Source organism: Crocodylus porosus, unplaced genomic scaffold, assembly GCF_001723895.1.
Source record: "Crocodylus porosus isolate Cpor-Errol unplaced genomic scaffold, CroPor_comp1, whole genome shotgun sequence".
Classification (NCBI taxonomy): domain Eukaryota; kingdom Metazoa; phylum Chordata; order Crocodylia; family Crocodylidae; genus Crocodylus; species Crocodylus porosus.
In genome coordinates, this window is record NW_017728931.1 from 82,727,876 (window position 1) to 82,747,609 (window position 19,734).

At 42.3% G+C, this 19,734-nt stretch overlaps 1 protein-coding gene across 3 annotated transcripts in view; it reads right to left on the reverse strand.

The window, feature by feature from the left end:
• MSRB3 (methionine sulfoxide reductase B3) overlaps window positions 1–19,734 on the reverse strand; it is a 128,407-nt gene that overhangs the window by 68,781 nt on the left and 39,892 nt on the right. For all 3 annotated transcript variants that reach the window (XM_019543281.1, XM_019543280.1, XM_019543282.1), the window contains exons 3-4: window positions 7,912–8,020; window positions 6,072–6,149 (exon numbers count right to left, since the gene is read on the reverse strand). In XM_019543281.1, coding sequence (XP_019398826.1) covers window positions 6,072–6,149; window positions 7,912–8,020 — 187 coding nt within the window. The remainder of the gene's footprint in view (window positions 1–6,071; window positions 6,150–7,911; window positions 8,021–19,734) is intronic.

Genomic DNA, 19,734 nt, shown 5'->3' on the forward strand with positions numbered 1-19,734 from the left:
CTACCCCCCTTTTCTGCACCTCCCAGATGAGCAGTGCAGCTCCATCCTGTCTCCTGCCCTGCCCCAGCTCAGCAGCACCTGCCTCTGCCCCAGCCCTACTCCCTCCCTCACTGCAGGGGACTCGATCTGCCCCTGCCACGCCCCTTCCCCTGCAATAGGCTTCCCAGCTGGATGCTGCTCTCCAAGCTGCTGGGCTGCATAGTAGCAATCAGATTGGTATCGGCCGATATGGCTCATGAATAATCAGTCATTGGTATTGGCCCCAAAAAATCTTTATCGGTGCACCTCTAAAAAAGCCCAAGTCAGAATCAATTCAATCTAGGCAGCTTCCTTTAAACCGTGTAGATTGAACCAACTACCAACTGAAATGACATTCAGAGTTTTCAATTGGGAAAGGCAGGGGGAGCCCTACACTGACCAAGGCCAGTAGGCAGGAGGTGGTAGAGCACATCTCCCAACCTGCTGTCCACTGCCAGCCAAGTGGGGCCATCCTCGACTGGCTCCCCAGTACATGCTCCCAACCCCCTGCTGCCCCTCCCATGGTGGGGTTTGTAGCCCACCTTGGGGAAGCCTTCTCCTCCAGGGCTTCCCCCAACCTGGGTTCCCCAACACAGGCAATCCTGTGGAGCCGAGGCACCCCCTTCATCCCCCTACCCTCCCCCTTCATTCCCAGCTGCTGTGAATCTGAGGCAAACAGCTGCAGAGGAGCAGAGGAATTTCCTTCCACTCCCTGAAGCTGCCCTGGGGTATCCCTGAGACTCACAAGGGGTAAGGCAAGCAGTTGTGGGGTTCAGGAGGGGAAGAATTACCCTCAGCTTCCCTGGGCTGGGTTGGGGGGGAAGTCCCCAAAGCAGGGGCTTCCCGGTGTCCCCATGCTTGGCTGCATGGGCAGGCACCCAGCCCAGAGAACTTCTGTCCCTCCTGTGGCAGTGGCTGAAGCAATCAGCTTAATACACCCATCAGATGACGACAGCTCTTAGGTTGCACATGCCTTTATGACTACAGAAAAATATTAGAACAATTCTTCTGTTGCAAGGAACTACTAAAGAGCACAACCAGACAGAATATTTTTAACCCTATGAATTCATATTTGAAATCTCTGGGTTTATTTTGGGAATCATGTTTGTAACTCTACCATTATACAATCTCCTTAAAAGCATCTCTAGGCACGCCAGAGTGCTATGGCACCCTGGTTAAAAATCACTGGTACAGGGAGCCTAAGTGCCTAACTAAGGACTATGGATTCCCCTTGGTGACAAACCCCAAAGTTAAAAAAAGACACTGTATTGTCTAAGGGCCAAGCTATTGATTTCAATGAGAAGTTAGACACCTAAATTGGAATTATGTGACTAAATGCCTTTGTGGAACTAGGCCCTAAGTTTTTTGCTGCTATAACTTCATGCGTTTACAAACTAATTTTGATTACATCTTACGTTACAGATGTGGCTAGATGGAGTCCTATGTTTTGTCAAAGATTGTTCTGAGTTGAAATGTTATATTTAGTGTTTCTAATGGCTTTCTTTTAAACATTTAGTTAGATTTACAGATCTCTCTCCATGTGCCATGGAAGTTAAATAATATGAACAAACATACACTGATACTTCTTGCATTGTACTGCAGTAGACAGAAAAGGTTGCACCTGTTGAGGACAATTCCTTCCAAAAGCAATAAAAAGTAATAGTGGATGAATGGGTAACTTACGGTTTAAGTTTTCTTATTATCCCTCAAAATCAGAAGCTGAGACAAAAACAATATCTTTTTTTTAATGAAAATCATTCTTTGGTATTTTCCTATTCATCTCTTCTGTACAGACCATCTGTTCTTATAATCTGTGTATGTATATACATATTATTGTTGTTTAATAAACTGTTGATAATTTCTCCTCTATGGAATGTACTTTTGGGCATGAGATAGTTGCATTTAATTAGAAAAAACACAAGTATTCTCATGCTACAGTTGCTGAGAAAGTGATATTTTTACCAAGTAAAGAACATTTTTAGAGAAAAGAAACTCAAAAAAATCTTTTTTCCCTTAAAGTAGACTGAATTAGTAGTTTATCATACCTTCAGCGATTTAGCAATATAGATAATTGCAATTTTCTGTAAGTTGACATTAAGTGATACACCCCCTGCCCCAAAGACCATATGATCTAACTAGACAACATTGCAAATAGTACACTATACATGCATAGAACAAAGAATGTTAGAGGAAATAGAGTACAAAAAACACAAACTGATCTTGGGAATTCTTATCTCGTGCATTCTTTTCTTTAGGCAGACAGTCTAATTTGATAAAGTGTCTAGAGTGACATTTCCTGATGGGACAACTGGATTTCATGAAATAAAAGTTTGAGACTCTTTTGACTACGGAAAAAGTTAAAGCACATTCCCCAGTTTTTTAAACAGCTGGTATGAGCAGCTTAGATGAAGAGATGTTGGATTCTAATTGTTTCTTTTATCACTCTTACTGATAAAGACAGAGGTCTGTCTTAAACATGTACCAAGCCCCCCCAAACCCTCAGGTCTTTCATCTGGAGCGTTAAAATTCATGTGTTCCCTGACCTTGCATGTCACAGAGTAATGAAACAGCGTAAATCAGACACATTAAAAGCTGAAGTTTGTTAATATTAGTGCTGAAGCTCCAGTCTCCTTCCTGCCTAACCTGACAGGTCCATAGGTCAAATATATATATTTATGGATTACTACAATGCAAAGGGGGGGGAAAAGATCAACAGACACCCAACAAGAACCAAATGGAAACATGAGTTTAAATAGAACATGTCGGGGAAAGGAAGCCTACTTGCCTGAGTTTTAATGTATGGTTATTTTTGCACTTCTATTAGTAGACTCCTAAGAATAAATTGGTGATTTAGCCTCCAAATGGGGAAAATTTAACAGATTTTGGATTTTCCCCGTTGCCTTCTTCTTGCTATATACTTTTTCTTTGTATTCCCACAACTTTTTTGTTTGTTTTTTTACTGAAAAGATTCACAGAGTTTCCATTCCCAGGCATTATTCTTAATTTGTTTGACATAAAAGAACATAACTTCCAGCTGAAGAACTCATTATTTCTTGATACTTTGCCTTTTAAACTGAGGATTTCACTGGATCAGATACTGCTATTGCTTTAAGACATTTGCATTTGTATTCTGCATTACTAGGATATCTATACAGTTCTTCATACTTGCCTATTACTGGCAGTGAAATGCCTTTCAAGTATAAAATGAGGTACTGATAATAGGTAAGAATAACTTCAGTTTTACCTGTTTATTTTTAATGTCACTTTCTATGTTAAAATGGTTTAAGTGTACCCCATGCACTTACTGCACAGTACAGAAGACATCCTCAACTGAAGTAAATCAGCATAGCTCCACTGAAGTCAATGATATCTCAATAATTTATACAGGCTAAACTTAAGAAGAGTGACTACTTAACATGGCAGAAACACCCCAGGTGCTTTTGGCAAAGTTGATACGAAATAAACACATCAGAGATTTTTGCAGCGGGACAGGAGATTCCTGTTTCTTGCCCAACCATACCTTTTCCCTCTTTATTGAAGTGCCACCCAGGGGATTTCACTAACCAAGGTGAAACAAGGCATCAAAACACAAAAATGAACCCTTCCTATGAAAGTAACAGTCCTGGAGGTACAGGACTGGCAAGGCAAACACTTCCTCAGATGGACAGTTGGATGCCATTATAGAAAGTGGGACAGCCTTTCCCACACTTCTGTAAAACTAATGGGGACTCAAACAGGGACACCTTGTCAGACTAACCCTGAAACATAAAGGAGGACTGTTATTCAGCTATGCCATGGCCAGGACAATGCAGCATGTTCAATGGACAGAATGAATTATCTGAAATACTGGACATTACTATAAAAGAGAATGAAAGTATAGGCCAGAACCCCACAGACTGAACAGCCTGTTGCATGAAAGTGTCACTAATTCACAGGTGCATACAGAAACACAGGTCAACTTATTGTCTTGCTTAAACTGAAAAGATAAAAGAAGGTACCAAAAATGCACATGCTCCTCAGCTGCAAGAGAGCTTAATTACATCAAAGATTCTGGAAACAATGGGGATAGGTAATGAATACTATGCATTCCTTGATGTAAACAACTAAACTATAAATCTTGGAAAATGAATTTGTTGATAGTCTCCTCTAACTCCCACGAACATCACAGAAAGAAACCCAGCCCGCAGAAAGAATTTCATCCATGAAATCTCACTAATGGAAGCCTGCTGGGTGCTGTTCCCTGCACAGGCTTGGGGAACAGTTGGGTCAAGTGGGTTCCACCTGTGAGCTGGGTCAGCACCCATGGACCTAGTACCCTGCCCAGGTAGCCCTGGGGGGCACTGCCACCACAAAGGGAAGGACTGCCCTCCCACCCCCACCCCCAGTCAGGGGTCGTGCAGCCCAGTGGCAGCTTGTGCGGGCAGGCTCTGCTGGAAAAAAAAAGTGGGGTGGGAAACTGTGAGGGGCTGGATTCTTCCTCCCCCTGTGGAGCCTGCCCACTTCTCTTGCAGCCAGGGAGCAAGCTGCCAACAGGCCCTGAGCTGCAGGGGGCCCCAGTCCTTCCCTCTGAGGTGCTAGTAGGCGGCTACTTCCCCAGCTCACAGGCAGGACCCAGCCCGATCCAACTGTTCCCCCAGGCCAAGCTGGGGCATCACCTGCCCGCTAGCAGCCCACCTGGGTGGCCCCACCACCATGGAAAGAAGGACCAGCCCCACATACACACACAGACACAGAGCTCAGCTCACCAGCAGCAGAAGACATGGGCAGTCTCCACTAAAAAAAAAGATATATAACAGTGATGGAAGCCCCTAAATTGAACCAGTAGGTTTTTAATCATCACAATTAAAAACTCACTATTTCAGTTTAGGAGGACTAACCCCCCCATCACGTGTACAAGTGCCCATGGAGTTTTACACAGAGGGGAGGGCAAGAGGAGAACCTTGCAAGTGGCGCACTGGAGAAATTGGATATGACGCCTCAAGAACACAAGTTTCTCAGGTTAGAGTCTATAGAGTGATCTCCGTATGAACTAGTGTCTCAGGGACCAGTTGTCTATCTTACAAAGATACTAATTACAATGTGATTTTTGTAAATAGTCTCAGCAGACAAATTAAAGGGTGAGTAAAAACAAGCTATCTTTTCATCCTTCCAGAAGACCCCCCTAGAACAAATTTAACACATCTAGTTAAATAATTGCAGCAAAATCTTCACTGCCCCATAATACTGATTTTGTCTTTCACAAAAAATACAAACACTACATTGGAAGTTAATCAAAGATTCATTAAAACCCAAAAGTTACAAGTAGAGGCATGTCTCAGTTCAATTACCATATAAAAGTCAGAGATAAAATGATAATTAGGATTTTTACAACAACTTTAACTCCTAAAAAATGGTACTCAGGTTTTGAAGCCTGGAAAACTGATCTGGAGCAAGTGCTGGTCTGCACTGCAATGAGCACTGTACAGACTGGTGCTGGTGGCACTCGTGGGGCAAGTCTAAACACTGGTTTTGACATGGCACTTATGAACCCTTCCAAAGAGTTTTGCTTAGACCTGTTCCTATGACTTGTTCAGGCACCTTCTTTCTACCGTATTTCCTATTTGTGCACACAGGCACAAAGATGCACATATATTCCTTTACACTTGTGCACAAACTATTAAACAGGCTGAAGGAATTCCCAGAACACTTATCTTGCTATTGATATTCTTTTCCCAACCTAACCAGAGAAAGGAAGTACAAATGAGAATATCTGGTTTATGCCCAAAACTGGATCTTTAGTACTGCAATAAAGAATTCTAATGTTATCTCCCCATATGAATTATGGCTGTATATCCTAAAACCCATTTTAGTCGTATTATTTATCTTCTCAGACTTCATTTTACTGTATTATACTATTATAAAGTAATGTTAAAAAGTGGCAATAATACTAAAAGATAATGTTTATATTACTTACCGATTAAAAAAACAACCGTAAATTCTGGAACATGAATGAAAACACTGGAACTTTGCATAACTTCTAATTGAGATAGCAATCTTGAAGCTATAATACTCACTTGAATAATGGAGTTCCACAGACAACACACTTGTATATCCCGTGAGCTTTATGATGTGTATATTCTCCTTCAAAGGCACTGGGAAAACAATGAGATTATATTTTAAAAAATGAATAAAGAATATTATTGGCAAAGTTAAATTTGCTAAGACTTTAGAATGTATTTTCTATGGTGAAAAAACAATTCAGAAGTTAACAACTGTTGTTTAACATGGAGCACGTAAAGCAGTCAGAGGGAAAAAAGAAAAAAGAAGGTCTATAAATTTGCCTTACCTTCCTATCATGCATGAAGAAATAAAGATTAGAGTACAACAAACAATTCCCACTTACTATTTTTAGGAAGTTTTCAAATATTTTTAATTTCTTTTAAATAAAGACCGTTAGAAATTCAGTTTAATCTTAAGCATTTCTCTGGTTTTATTCTTCAACAAACCTTTTTATAGAGAGCTCAAATGCTAAGCAACAAATAAGGCAAAACGTGCATCTTTAGTGGCTTGACAGTACTATCCATTCATTAGTGTAGGATGGGCTGCCAGCATGTTAGAGTACCAGAAGCATTTTAGCCAAAAATGAAACAATTGGTCCATGATTTCAAGCTGTGTGACCCTTACATTTTTAGTTTAAAAGGAATATTACAGCTTTCAGGGAATATTTTTCTAAGTTAACAATCTTAAGGGCTAGGAGGTCATTCATCTAATACAAATCAGCTGTGCTAGTCCAACAAAAACTCTATGTGCTCGGCAGCTTGTTTTTATTATCCTTTCACCCTTTTTATGAGGTCCAATTTTTTTTATATATATAAACAGGATTTTTAAGAATGACCTAATCTCCGATTGTTTGTGTGCATTAAATCATTCTCCTAATCTTGTACACAACTCTAAGTGATCTGGGTGAAGGAAGGCTTCATGAGTGGAGGCTCCCCTCCCAGTGCCAGCTCATTTGTCGGGGGTTTTGTGCCAGTGATTCCCATTTAGTCAATTCAGTATACAATACACTTTGATGGGAAGAGTGTTGCCTATTAACTAGGACCCCATGTGCACTAAAGAACTCTTTCAGGTCATTCATGAATCAAAACAAGCAGTTACATCATTAATATATTTGGATCACAGGTAAGCTAAGGCCTCATGCCAAGCTCAAATGGTATAAATTAGACAACAAAAATGGTTAGACCATGGCAAGTTACCTTCCTGCTGGAATCAGCTGAGAGAGACTTTATTCACTAAAAGCAGTCTTGGAAGTGAGCACTTTTTTTTCCTCCAGGATTTAAGGCCAACTTCCAAGGACTAAAGCCATGTGAGGGCAGTTATTGAAAATTTTTGACATTCCAACCACAAATGATCCAATAAATACCTTCTCCACATGTGCTTCAAAAAGAAATTGGAGTGGGGTGGAAAGGAACTAAATTATGCTACCTTCTTTTTGCAGCCAAAATGTCTATACTTACAATGACCACCTTCAAAATTTCAGCCTCTTGGCACAGGGCCATTTCCCTCGTGGTTCTGCTTACTGTGATGTCTTCCAAAAATTGTACCTAAACCGCTATTACTTCTACACATTTTGTATTAAACTAAAAACAGACCCTAAATGTAAACCCCATGATTTTATAAGACATGCGGTGTTCATTAGAAAAAAAATGAATCACAAAAAACCCTCGGGCTTTACCTCCACATTGCAGATTCCTGTCTTTTCAGTGGTGTTAATTTGTAGGAGTTAGTAAACAAGTGCAGAAATCCTGAAAACAGTTTGTGGGGAAGATGAGGAAACAGGACCAAAAAGAGAAAAGCAAGGAAAGGGAAGATGAATATTTCTTAATGATCGTACTTCCTTCATTCTTGCCTTACCTTTCAGTCCCTTTCTCCTGAGTGACATGGTACTGCAAGGGTGTCAGACGCTTCCTCAGGTCCTGCTGGGAAAAGACCACCTTACAGTCCTTTTTATCCCTACATGACCCTGCAAAAAGGAGAGGATATGGGAGAAGGAGCCTTTTTAACTTAAATCCTGAATAATTGCTTTGGCTGACAGCCACAGCATAGCTTCTGCATTCACTTGTCAATGACCAGACCGGTCCCTAATGCACTCAGAATGGCTCAGCTGAACTGCAGCTGATTATTTCTTCAAATCCAAGTTTAACAAGAATGTTGCTCAAGAGCCAGGTGATTCCACTGGAGCAGTGACAATGTGCTACAGCCAAAGCCTTCTGTGTACCATACTACACTTTTGCACACAATCATTCATGAGAAGGTAATATTTTTCTACCACTAAAAAAAAAGAAAGAAAAGAAAAGAAATCTGCAAAAAAAAAAAAATAGTTCAAACAACTTTACAAGACATCTATATTGTAGACATAAGGTAATGGGCATATGATGTTTAGCCAAAATTTAGCATCCGATTATTTTGCAGTCATTTTAAATATGGTCAATTATTTTACTTTACCGTAGTGGTTGATCTGATCACCATCACCACATATAATTTTACTTCATACAAACAAGTATAATTTTGTCACTAAAGAATCCTCCTCCTAGCCTGTCTAGTTTGATCAATCAGAATACAAGCTTTAATTGTGAAGTCACTTCACCATTTTAAGAAACGTACAGGACTCAGAAGTCAAGTCATCCTAAAAACAAGGGACAGGATTTTTCTATGATGTCTAACTCCTTTCTGAACCTTTGGAAATCTTTAACTAAGACTTTTATTAGTTCTACACATACAAGGAAGTTGAAGTGGTACCTATGCATCATTGTGAAAACACTGTTATAACGCAAAAAACCTGAAATTACACCAGGAAAAAAAAGTTACAAAAAAAATTTTTTTTGAGAAAGGAAAAACTTGATTTCTTTTTAGTAACTAATACTGGTTGCTTTGGTGAATGGAAACCAAAAAAATGTCACATTAGTATAAGGGTATTTAATAACCATCTGAAAATTTAGCTGACAAAATACTTCAGGTAAAAACACTTTAATTACTGAAGTAGTTATAGTACGTACAATTAGAAATAATCCTGACCAAAATATTTTTGCTAGTAATATATATACACTCATAAAGAGACCAATTGTGTTCCTAAGTAGAGGGAACAAAACTACCCATCTGTATGTCATTTAGTACAAGAAAAGCAACGGCAGGTTTAAATTACATGGTATTGGATTGCAATTTCCTAACATTGGATGCTTTTCTGCTTTTTTACCTTGAGTCATTACTAAGGAGTGTTCATAAAAAGTACCTTAAAGCACAGATGCTTGCAAATCATTTAAGCAAAGATGTTTCTTTTTTTCCTTCTCCCTCTTTATTCTCACTCTTTTTTATTGGGAGGGGGAGAGGGAGGTTAAGAAAAAAAATAATACTTTTGGTCACTACTGACTAACCCTGTCGAGTATTTTCAGAGAGAAAAAGTAAAACTGAAAACATCTGATTGAAGTAAACAATGCAAACATGAAAAGCTTTACTAGTGAATGAAAAGTATGGAAAAGAGATTTTATTTCATAGATTATTAGAAATTACTTTTGAGCTAAACATTCTTAAAAACAGATTGTTTTCCACTAGGAGCCATCTCATTAACTGTGCTGCAGAACCCTCATTTTAATGGCAAGTTTTGAAAGCGCACTGCTGTATGCCTTTGTTAGCTCCAATCTTATTTGGGAGGTGGATAAAGATTTCATTCCAGGTTTCTTTGTTTGTCTTTCAAGAACCACTAAAGCAGTATTCACACAAATTTTGCAGGAATGTGCCCTATGCCATAGCTTACAAATTATTTGGTTTTGGTGCACTTAAAGGTCACCTTCCAAATTAACAAAATTTTCCTACATCCTGACTTTTCAACCTTAAATGTAAATATTGTTTCCTAACTGTAAGTGAGGTTTGCTCTTTATAACATTCAGTTGCTTATTTAAAGATGTCAGACTTCGGAGGGTTTTTTTTGGGGGGGGGGGGAGGGGGTTTATTCTTGGGGTATGCTGGGTTCTCATACTAAAAAAAGAACTTTCAAAGTGTAGCTAGCAGCAAAGGGAAGTGTATACATTATATAAATAACAATTGTAATGTTGCATTATGCAACTCGATAAGAGAATGTTTGGGAAAAAAAAATTAATTCCTCAGCTCATATTGGCACCATGAATCTTATGCACAATCCTCCCTTACTAAAAACTCCTCAGATTATTTTGGCTTTCAAAACTTTTTCTTATTCCTTAATATCAGCTGGAAAATCCTTAGCATGCCTCAGTTTTGAAAAATTACAGAAATTCAAAGAAAAAAAATCTCTCTCAAACACTTCCAGTAATTCTCTGAATAGTTAACCTTTTAGTATTTTAGAATAGCAACATTAGTTGCCGGCTAAAATTCACTACTATATACAAGTATAGACAAGGAAATTTCCATTTTACCATGTGTCATTTGATCTATGTCCTTACAATCAGAAGTAGGAAGTATGTTATTAAAGATTTTTCCCCATTGTTTTTATAGTTCACTGCTTGTTTTACAAGACATACAAGTATACATGTGTACAGTGAAATCTTGCTAATCTGCACTTGGGTAAACTGCAAACCTACACCAAAAGAAGATTTTTTTAGGTTTGTATGTTAGCAGAGCAGAGGCCAGCAGACTTTTCAACCTGTGCTGCAAACTGAGGAGGGAATTTCATCATCTTCAAGCCCAGGCACCCGTAAGTAGGGCTGACACTTATTATTTAAATGTTAATGGAAAACCAATAGACCAATAAATTGACTGAACCCATTTCATGTTTCTCAATGGAAGATAAGGAATGAGGAGGAGGGAATGTGGGGCTTATCCATTGATTTCAGACAGCTTGACATTACCTACATCCTACTCACACCCTATACTTAGAGTCTGAAAACCTAACTGCTCTGCAGTTGCTCCTCCCCACTGAAGTAAACCAGGAGTTCTAGTGGTTACAATTCTCTGTTAAGATCCCCATTTAGAAAAGCAGACCTTCATAGGCAAGCACAAACACATGGATAAACTTTAAACATGCGCTTACGTGCTTTTCCTGTACTAGACCTTATATTGTAATATTGCACAAGGTCAGGTCAGCAATCTACATGCAAAACATAAAATAAAGATATTGTAGCTCTGCATAATTTATTACTGACTCTTATTCAATTTGTGAAAAAGTCATGCCTCTTTCTCCTTCATATGGATAGCCCCATAGGTAGGGACAGAAATTACACACAAACTGGTATAAGCGATTAGAAACCAGTTCAAATTTGTAACAACAGCAGTTCAGTGAACATAAACCACTTTCAAAATGGCTGAAACTGGATGCAGTATCAGACTTAACTGATCAAGATAAAATTGGTTTATTGAATTTCTATCCCCAATCCCCTCCCGATTCAAGTCAACTCATAGTCCCCCAGCATCCCAGGATGCATTGTACCTCCTCAGCAAACCACCCCTGGTTGGGCAGGCTAGCCTTGGCCCACGTTCTAGCACTCCCTGGCTTCTGGCCTGGGCCTCTGTAGGCCTGTGGTTGCACTTCCAGAATCAAAAGTGAACGTCTGTTCACTTGCTTATTGATTCAGCCTCGGACTTTTTGACCATCTGTATTTAGACAATGCAATTGCAGATAATAGGGGCTATTGCTTTGTCAAACAAATACCTTGGAGGGAAGGAGAGCAAAAACAGAAAATGTAACAGAAGGAAGATAAAGATACAAAACAGTTATATATGGTTTCATTTACTGAGTGATCATTTGCAAGTAATGATCCAACTATGACGTCATATCAGAGCAAATAAAAGCTACCGCTAGCAAAGAATCAGTGTGTGGCCCAAGTACTTTAATGTCCATAAAGAACACAAAATGAACCTATTTATCAACCCAAATCTATGTTCCTGTCTTAGTTCTCCCAACAAAGAATCAATGATGGGCTTGAAGCTGTAGTCAAATACAGTTAATATGACTTTAATGAGCTTCTTAGCCATCTTGGACATCTTTACACATGCTCCGGGATGGTGGGGGGAGGGGAAGGCGCTTTAATTAAGAGTGGCTCTAATTAAAGTACCCTCAGCATACTCAGTGTTCCCGTACTTCAAAATGGTGGTAGGGGTGCTTTAACTACACCTTGTTCAAAGCTTTAGTTAGAATGCCCCCACTGCCATTTTGAAGCACGGGGAATACAAGTGACACTAAAGCCGCTGGAGCGAGGCACACTCCAGAAGACTCGATTAATCAAGAACACATCGGAGCAGTGTCAGGCACAAGCGTAGGTGCCCATTAAGTCTAAAGTAGAGTGTACAGTAGGGCTGTGTGAAGTTTCGGTTGCCAATTTGATTCGGTGGAGATTCAGCCCAATTCAGCAGCCAAATCACCAAATCTGAATCAAATCAGGCCCTTTATTCTCTCCAAATTGAATCAGAACCCTAGACGACTTGGACATAGACACAGCTTTATATGCTTTTTCTACGTACCTCAAGGTACCAGGCAGATCGTGAACGCTGAGTTGGTGAGATGGATGTAGCATCCCATGGGAGCGCGGGGTGGGGGGTCCCCAGCACACTCAGCAGCAGACCCAGAAGTGAACCAGAAGCATTTTTGGTCCACTTCCAGGTCAGCTGGGGAGCATGTTGTGGGACACCCCCCCCCCCACACACACACACACACATCTAGCTTTGCAACTGGTGCTTCCTAGGTCTGGGGGTCACACCCGGGGCCCCCTTGTGGCCAACTGCCAAGCCAGGGAGGTGCAGGGGGGCAACTAGTATAGCAAATGAGCCACAAAGCTGTTCCAGAACATCAAAGATAATGCAGAACATCTCTGTGGCTCATCTGTATCATGTCTTAAATTGAACATGTGGCACAATAGGGCTGCCCCATGCCATATCCTGATGCAGCCCCAGAGGACAGGAAGCAACTGTGTCATGGACCACTCAGTGGGATTGGACTGGAGGCAGCCCCAGGCCCCAGGCCCAGCTGCCCATACCCAATCCTTAGACAAACTGAGGGGGGAGGGCTGGGGGTTACACCAGGAAACCAATAATCAGGGCATATCTTTAAAACACACTGGACCTTCAAAAAATGGCTATACAGCTGGGAACCCCAGGACGCATGTTTTGAGGGATCCAGCACAAGCTTCATTAGATCCCAATTGCATGAGTACATTAATGTCTGTTAGAGGTCTGAGCACTGATCAGGTCATGAGAACACTGAGCGTTTCAACTTGCTTCAAAACTTTTGATTACATGGACCTTTTCAAATTTGTGGCTCACAATGCAAATTCTAACAAAGGCCATTTCCTTTTGATTTAATCAAGAACAGCAAACAGCAGTAAGGTATGTCCAGACAGACTGACAAAGAGCTACCAGTCCCTTACTCCTTGCCACTTACTCCTTAACCTGCCCAATGTGGTCATAGTGTCAGATAAGTGTATGACAGCAGTTGGCAACCTTTTTGAGGTAGCAGGCCAGAATGACCCGAGGCTGTCCAAGGCAGGCTAGCTCTAAGACCTGGCCACTAACACCACCACTGCTTCTCCCTGTCATGCAGCCATGCCACAACTGAAGCCCCCTAGGTCTGTAGGCCAAATCCAATGCTTCTGAGGGCCATAGGCCATAGGCTGGTGAACCCTAGTATATGGCATGCGCTGAAATAGCCAGGCATCTTGTCTACTGATAACTTTACTCTTAAAGGATCTTTCAAACTGCTCTCTTGATTTGTTCTTATGTTTTCTCATTTCTTAGCTACTATTTAATTGCAAACTCACCATTTCCATTTCAATTGATACTGCATATATTCTCTATTTCTTACTTCTGGCTACATCTTGTTAATATTAATGGAAAATGCATGTTCAGTTCAGCACTACTTCTAATATTTTTGAGCATTTTTCTGGGGCCTTTCCACCTCATTTGAATATTTATATAACACCAAAATGCCTCAATCCTGCAACAAAATCCACATGAACAGACAGTTAAGAATACATAATGCTCCTATGGCTACATAAGGGCCTACCCATAAAATCAGACTCCAGGATCTGGGTCCAAAGCAGTGATTCTCAAACACTGTGCTACAAGATCCATTTAAGGATGTGGTAGGGTGCCACATACAATTAGCACTGTTAGGTGTGCAAACACATACACGATACAGAAGATAAACAACAGAGATTTCTAATAGGAATCCATAGTGTCAAAAATATTCTGGACTTGTGGTCCTTCTGTATTCTTTGCAACAGAAGAATCACTTAATTATTTTGTAGTCAAATGAGTGAAAGCTAAGAGCTGCCATTTTCTGAGGGGTGCCTTGAGTCTAACAAGGGATGTCATGAGTCTAAACATTATGAGTCAAAAAAGGTTAAGAACCACTGTAAGTACACATCTCTCTGCTTCTCAAATCACAGACCCCAGTCAATAAGGTCGCAGCTCATTTCCTACTGGTAAGTTATCTAGCACTGAACTGAAAAGGAATGCTGCCTGGGAAAGAGCTATATTTTAAATTACTCCCACATACACATAATTACAATAATGCAGTAATTACATACTACCAATGGCCTTTAGCTTCATTAAAAATGAAATAATTTTTTAAATATCTTTTTCCACTGCTTATGCTTATTGTTTACACTCTGCATTTCCCTCAACTTGAAAGAATAAAAACAGACGGGTCTGTTTCGTTTCTGTTTAGTCTGTTCTCTTTGGCCTAAGCAGAATGTTGCAGTGCTCACATTGGACATATACACTCCAGGGGAACGCTGGTTTGTTTTTCCTTTTAACAGAACACAAAAGAAAACTGACTGCTGAAATGACAAAATCTTTTATTTTTGGTTCCATCGGACTTTGGGTTTGAAACAATTTTTACAAAACTTGTATTTGGCGTTGGATTTCCCTCTAGCTGAAGTTCCTCTGAATCCATCTTTAAGCAACTGAAATTGACTCTGAATTAACAGCCTGTCTCAGATATAAATTTGAAAATTAGAGGCCACATACAAGTACTGCCTTAAAACAATGCTTTTGGGGGAAAAGAATAACCTCTCTGTACTGGCTCCTCTCCCTCCTTGCTGCAGGTGGCCACCTCTCACCTGCTGCTGAAATACCATTTGAAGTTGCATGCAAGGATTAGTAGTAATGGGGTAGAGACTATTTCCTCATCATTGGGTAGTAAAAATCTGCATGCTGGCTACCAGGACACCATTGTTTTGAGTCAAGCACTAGTTTCTATCATAAAAGAATAGATATTTACTTAACTCTTTGGAGAAACAGCAGGGGGAACATGGCATAGTCAAAGAGAAAGCCAGTTCTTCGTAAGTCTATTTGCATAGAAAACTTATGGTGGAACTGTCAAATTTACTTTCTTCTTCTCTGGATCATCAACATCATATCATGGTGATTAAAAAAGGATAAATGTGAATCCAAATGCTTGCAAGTCTATTGCATGTTTCCCAAGCAATAAAATGAGTTTTCAAATAACCCAATTAGTGACAATGCAAAAGAAAAGCCTTTGTGTCTCCTTGTTCTTTAAATTAACAACTGACATGGAATGCAATGATTTCTTTGGTCTCCTTTACCTTTCACACTGGAGTTATTAGGAGTTACAGGTTCTTGGCCCAGCTCATTTTGAATGAGCTGGTCCTCATTGCTAGTCTTTCTGTAGATGTGCAACTGCTGGTGGTCATGTGGCTGTGGTAGCTTTAGCTAAAGGAGTTATCCCTAAGAATAAGAAATACAGATCTGTTCTTCTCCCTCTGCCCCTTTTGTGATCCCCTCCCCCTCCTCAATTTAAACAGCTTTTTACTAACCGGAATACTCTATTAACCAGAATTTTGAATATCCCCCCCAATACAAATCCTCACTTAAGCAACTGGAATATTTGTCAAGACTATCTGGCATGCGCATCAAGTATTTCTGTTATTTATTCTGCACAGGGCAAGGCAGGGTGGGCTGCACTGTGCTCCTGTCTTCCTTGATAGGTATAACACTCAGATAACTGGAATTTCTAGATAACTGGCACCCCTTTACAGGGGACTCTGAATTCTGCTGCCTCAAGGTGCCTCAACACATGTTATGACTCACCATCCCACCACTGTTTCCCTGAGCCTTCAAGCCTGCTTCATTAAGAGTCATTGGCACCTCTTCCCTGCAAAAGCCAGAGAGCAAACACTCAACACTCAAGCTGGAAAAATGTTCTGACCAACTTCAAGGCTAGGACAGAAAACTTGGAGCTTAACTGGTTGCCATTTCTCATTTTCTTTTCCCCCCGTCTGGGCTGACCTGGGTGGATAAGAAAGATGGAGCCCTCCTTTGCTAACTATTACCATAGGCTCTCAGTCCTGGGTATAACTAAACTCCCTAGGCTGCAATATCTAGGTGAAAGAATCTATCCTGAAAGTCAACGCAGTTTTCACTTGAGACACTCCACCATTGATATGATATTTTCAATCAAGCAACTGCAAGAGAAGTGTAAAGAAAAGCAAATACTACTGTGTAAAGAAAAACAATACCATTGATCCAAGGCCTCTGATACCGTCAGAGGGCCTTTTTACTGTTCTGAAGAAACTGAGTTGTCTTCCCAAAGTGTTGAACAACATTCACGCATTACATCAAGATATAAAGGCAACTGTAGCATATGAAAACAAGGAAGCAAATACCTTTGACATTAACAATGGGGCAAAACATGGTCTTAGCCCCCATGCTCTTTAACATCTACTTTTCATTCCTGCTTCTTCATGCATTCAAGAACAGCAAAGATGGCCTTTATCTTCAAACCAGACTAGATGGAGGCCTGTTCAACATCACAAGGTTTAGAGAGAAAACCCAGGTGAAACACCTGGTTCTGAGATGTTTCCTGTTTGCAGATGATGCAGCCTTGGCTGCCCACAGCGAATCTTTCCTGCAAAATCTCTTGAACAGATTTTTTGAGTCGTGCAAGAGCTTTAGGAAGGCAATTAATTTCAAGAAGACTGTGATCATATACCAAGGAGTGGAAGAACCAATACTTGACACCACTCTAGAGGATAAATCTCTTGGGTGTCATTGCTAAGAATTTTGGGCTGTTACGGAAACTTGCATAGAATAAAAGCAAATGATCAGCTAAGGTGAAGATGTGAATCTATGAGGGCTGTGTCCTGTCATCCATGTTTTATGATTCAGACACATGGACTACAGATGCAAGGCATGTTAAGAGACTCAACAGTTTCTACATAAGTTGTCTTGCCCTGAAAATGAAGTGGGAAGACAAAATACCAAAACACAGAGGTACTGGAGTGTGCAGGATTGACACACTAAGGGCGTGTGTAGACAAAATGAGGGGCATGTGTGCATGACACTTTAAAGAGAGTTAAATACTTTTGCACCACTTTAAAGGTGTTGGTGCTTGCATGTGTCAGCAGCATACTGCGCATTAATTCCAGCCGCTGTAGCACATTTGGCAGCGTAATATGCCTTAAATGACTTTGGGGCACAGCAAAATAAAACCCCTCTGAGAAATTTTAGTTTGCTGCTCTACAGCTGTGAAGCAAAGCACCAGGCTCTGTGCGGCTCAAAAACTGTGCAGGCAACCTGTGTAAGCAGCCTGGCAGCAGCCCAGGAAGGCAGGCCCAAGCACCAAGCCTGATCTTTTTTTCCCCACCCCCTGGAGCCTCCCTGCCTACATGAGCTGCACGGGGACCTGGTCTGTCCCTCCACGGCTGAAGAGCCCCCCACAACCACCCAAGCCGGGTGACCACAGGCAAGTGTCACCGGGGGGGGGCTGCAGCTGCCGAGGAAGGAAGCACCAGCCTTCCTCCCCACCCAGCCCAGGGACTACTCTGCCTGCTGGCAGCTTGCCCTCCCCTCCCCACTGCCAGAGAGGCAGGTAAGACATGGGTGTACACGACACGGGGGTTTACTTTGCCCTTAATTAAAGCGGTGTTTTTAAAAATACACCATTTCAATTTAGGGCCCCCTTTCAGTCTACCCTTGCCCTTAGAAACCACTGTCAAAGAGAGAAGTTTGCAATGGGTTGGCTATGCCAAGAGAACAGAAGACCGTATATCGAAAGAATATTTTATATAGTAAGATTTGCGACCATTCTAAAAAGCAGGGTCACCCACTATGGTAATACCACAAAGTGTGTAAAAATTATATGAAGTCATTCAACATCAATGTAGAAAGCTGGAAGGAGCATGCAGAATCCCGTCCAATCTGGAGGGAACATCTGGCACTGGGTGCAGCTCAACACGAAGCAGCTTTGATCCAAAGGATAGAAGCAAAGCGTGAAAGAAGAAAGCAGCACACTGTAAATTTGGACCAGCTCAGACAACATATGGATCTGTGAAACTTGTAACAAGCTGTCTCACTCTTGAACTGTCACCCACAAACGGATGCATCAGGCGCCTGACTAGACCTGTTATATGTATGCCATGATCCAGAGGATTGACGGTTGCTTACTACTACCAGTCTCAGAAGCATTCAGCGAGCTCCTTTCCGGCTCTGCTCTCCTTGAGGCTTCCACACTGACCAAGTAGGAAAGTTATTCTGTGCTCACAGCAGGGGGCTAGTCTCATGTTTGAACCTGTAATGCAGCAGATGACTGGGGGAGGGGGCACACAGAGCCAGCTGCCTCCCTCCCAGGGCTGCCCCACTGCTCACACTGGCAGTAGAAGCCATGGCTCCCATCCAGCTGCCGCATGCCCACTCACTCCCAGCCCCACCTGCCCCAGCCCCACGCCACAGGCGGGGATGACCACAAGCAGCCCCAACCCCATGCACAGAACAAGCTGCTGATCAGCGTGGGGCAAGAGCGGCCCCTCCCCCTCCCGCCACCAGCATTCCCTGTAGCAGCTGCCCAGAGCCCATGTGGGGCTGTCCTGCCTCTCTGCTGCATCGCTGCTGCCATAACAACAGACAGCAGCACAGGTGGCCCCATGTGGGCTCCAAGTGAATGCTGCAAGGAGCGCCAGCAGCGGGAGGGGAGGGGCCAATTTTCCCCCACACTCAGCTGCGGTTTGTTCCTTGCTGCCACTGCCAGCCTGGGCCCCTTGCTGGCTCTGGGCTCACCCATTGGGCTGAGTGGTAGTGGGGCATGAGCTACTGCTAGGGCAGAATAAAGCATCCCCACCCCTCACTGGGTAGTGTTTGCTGGGGGAGCCCACACTGCACTAAATTTCACTGCGGCTCCTTTGCGGCTCCACACAGCTGGGCAGCATAGAGCCAACAGCTAAGGAGCTGCAGCGGACTGGGTTCTGGCAGACTTCCCAGTGGCAGCAGGAGGGGTGGGGCGCTTCCCCCTCTGTGCTTATCTGCAGTTTATTCATCACTGCCACTGCTAGCCCGGGCCCTGCGGCAACTACAGGCTCACCCAATGGGCTGAGCGGCGGCAGCAGCAGTGGGGCATGAATTACTGCTCAGGCGGAGGGAAAAGCGGCCCTTCCCCTGCTGCCAGTGCTCCCTGCAGCAGCTGCTTGCCTGGCAGGGGAAGCAGCGTGACCACGTAGGCGAGCTCCCCCCGGCTGGGGGGGTTCCAAGAGCTGTGAGGTGGTGTGACTGCTGACTTGCTGGAGCGATGGAGGTAGTGGAGCAGGACGAAGAGGCTTGGTTGCTGGAGGAGGCGGCGTGGAAGCAAGCCTTGATTCTTGAAGAGTATGGATCGGCAAGTGTTTCGTCTAAGATGCTGTTGGCTTCGACAATGAAGAGCGTTTCTGGTGAGCGTCCTGGCGGTATGGCGTCGGAGGCGGTTGGGGACTGGTCCACGGTGGC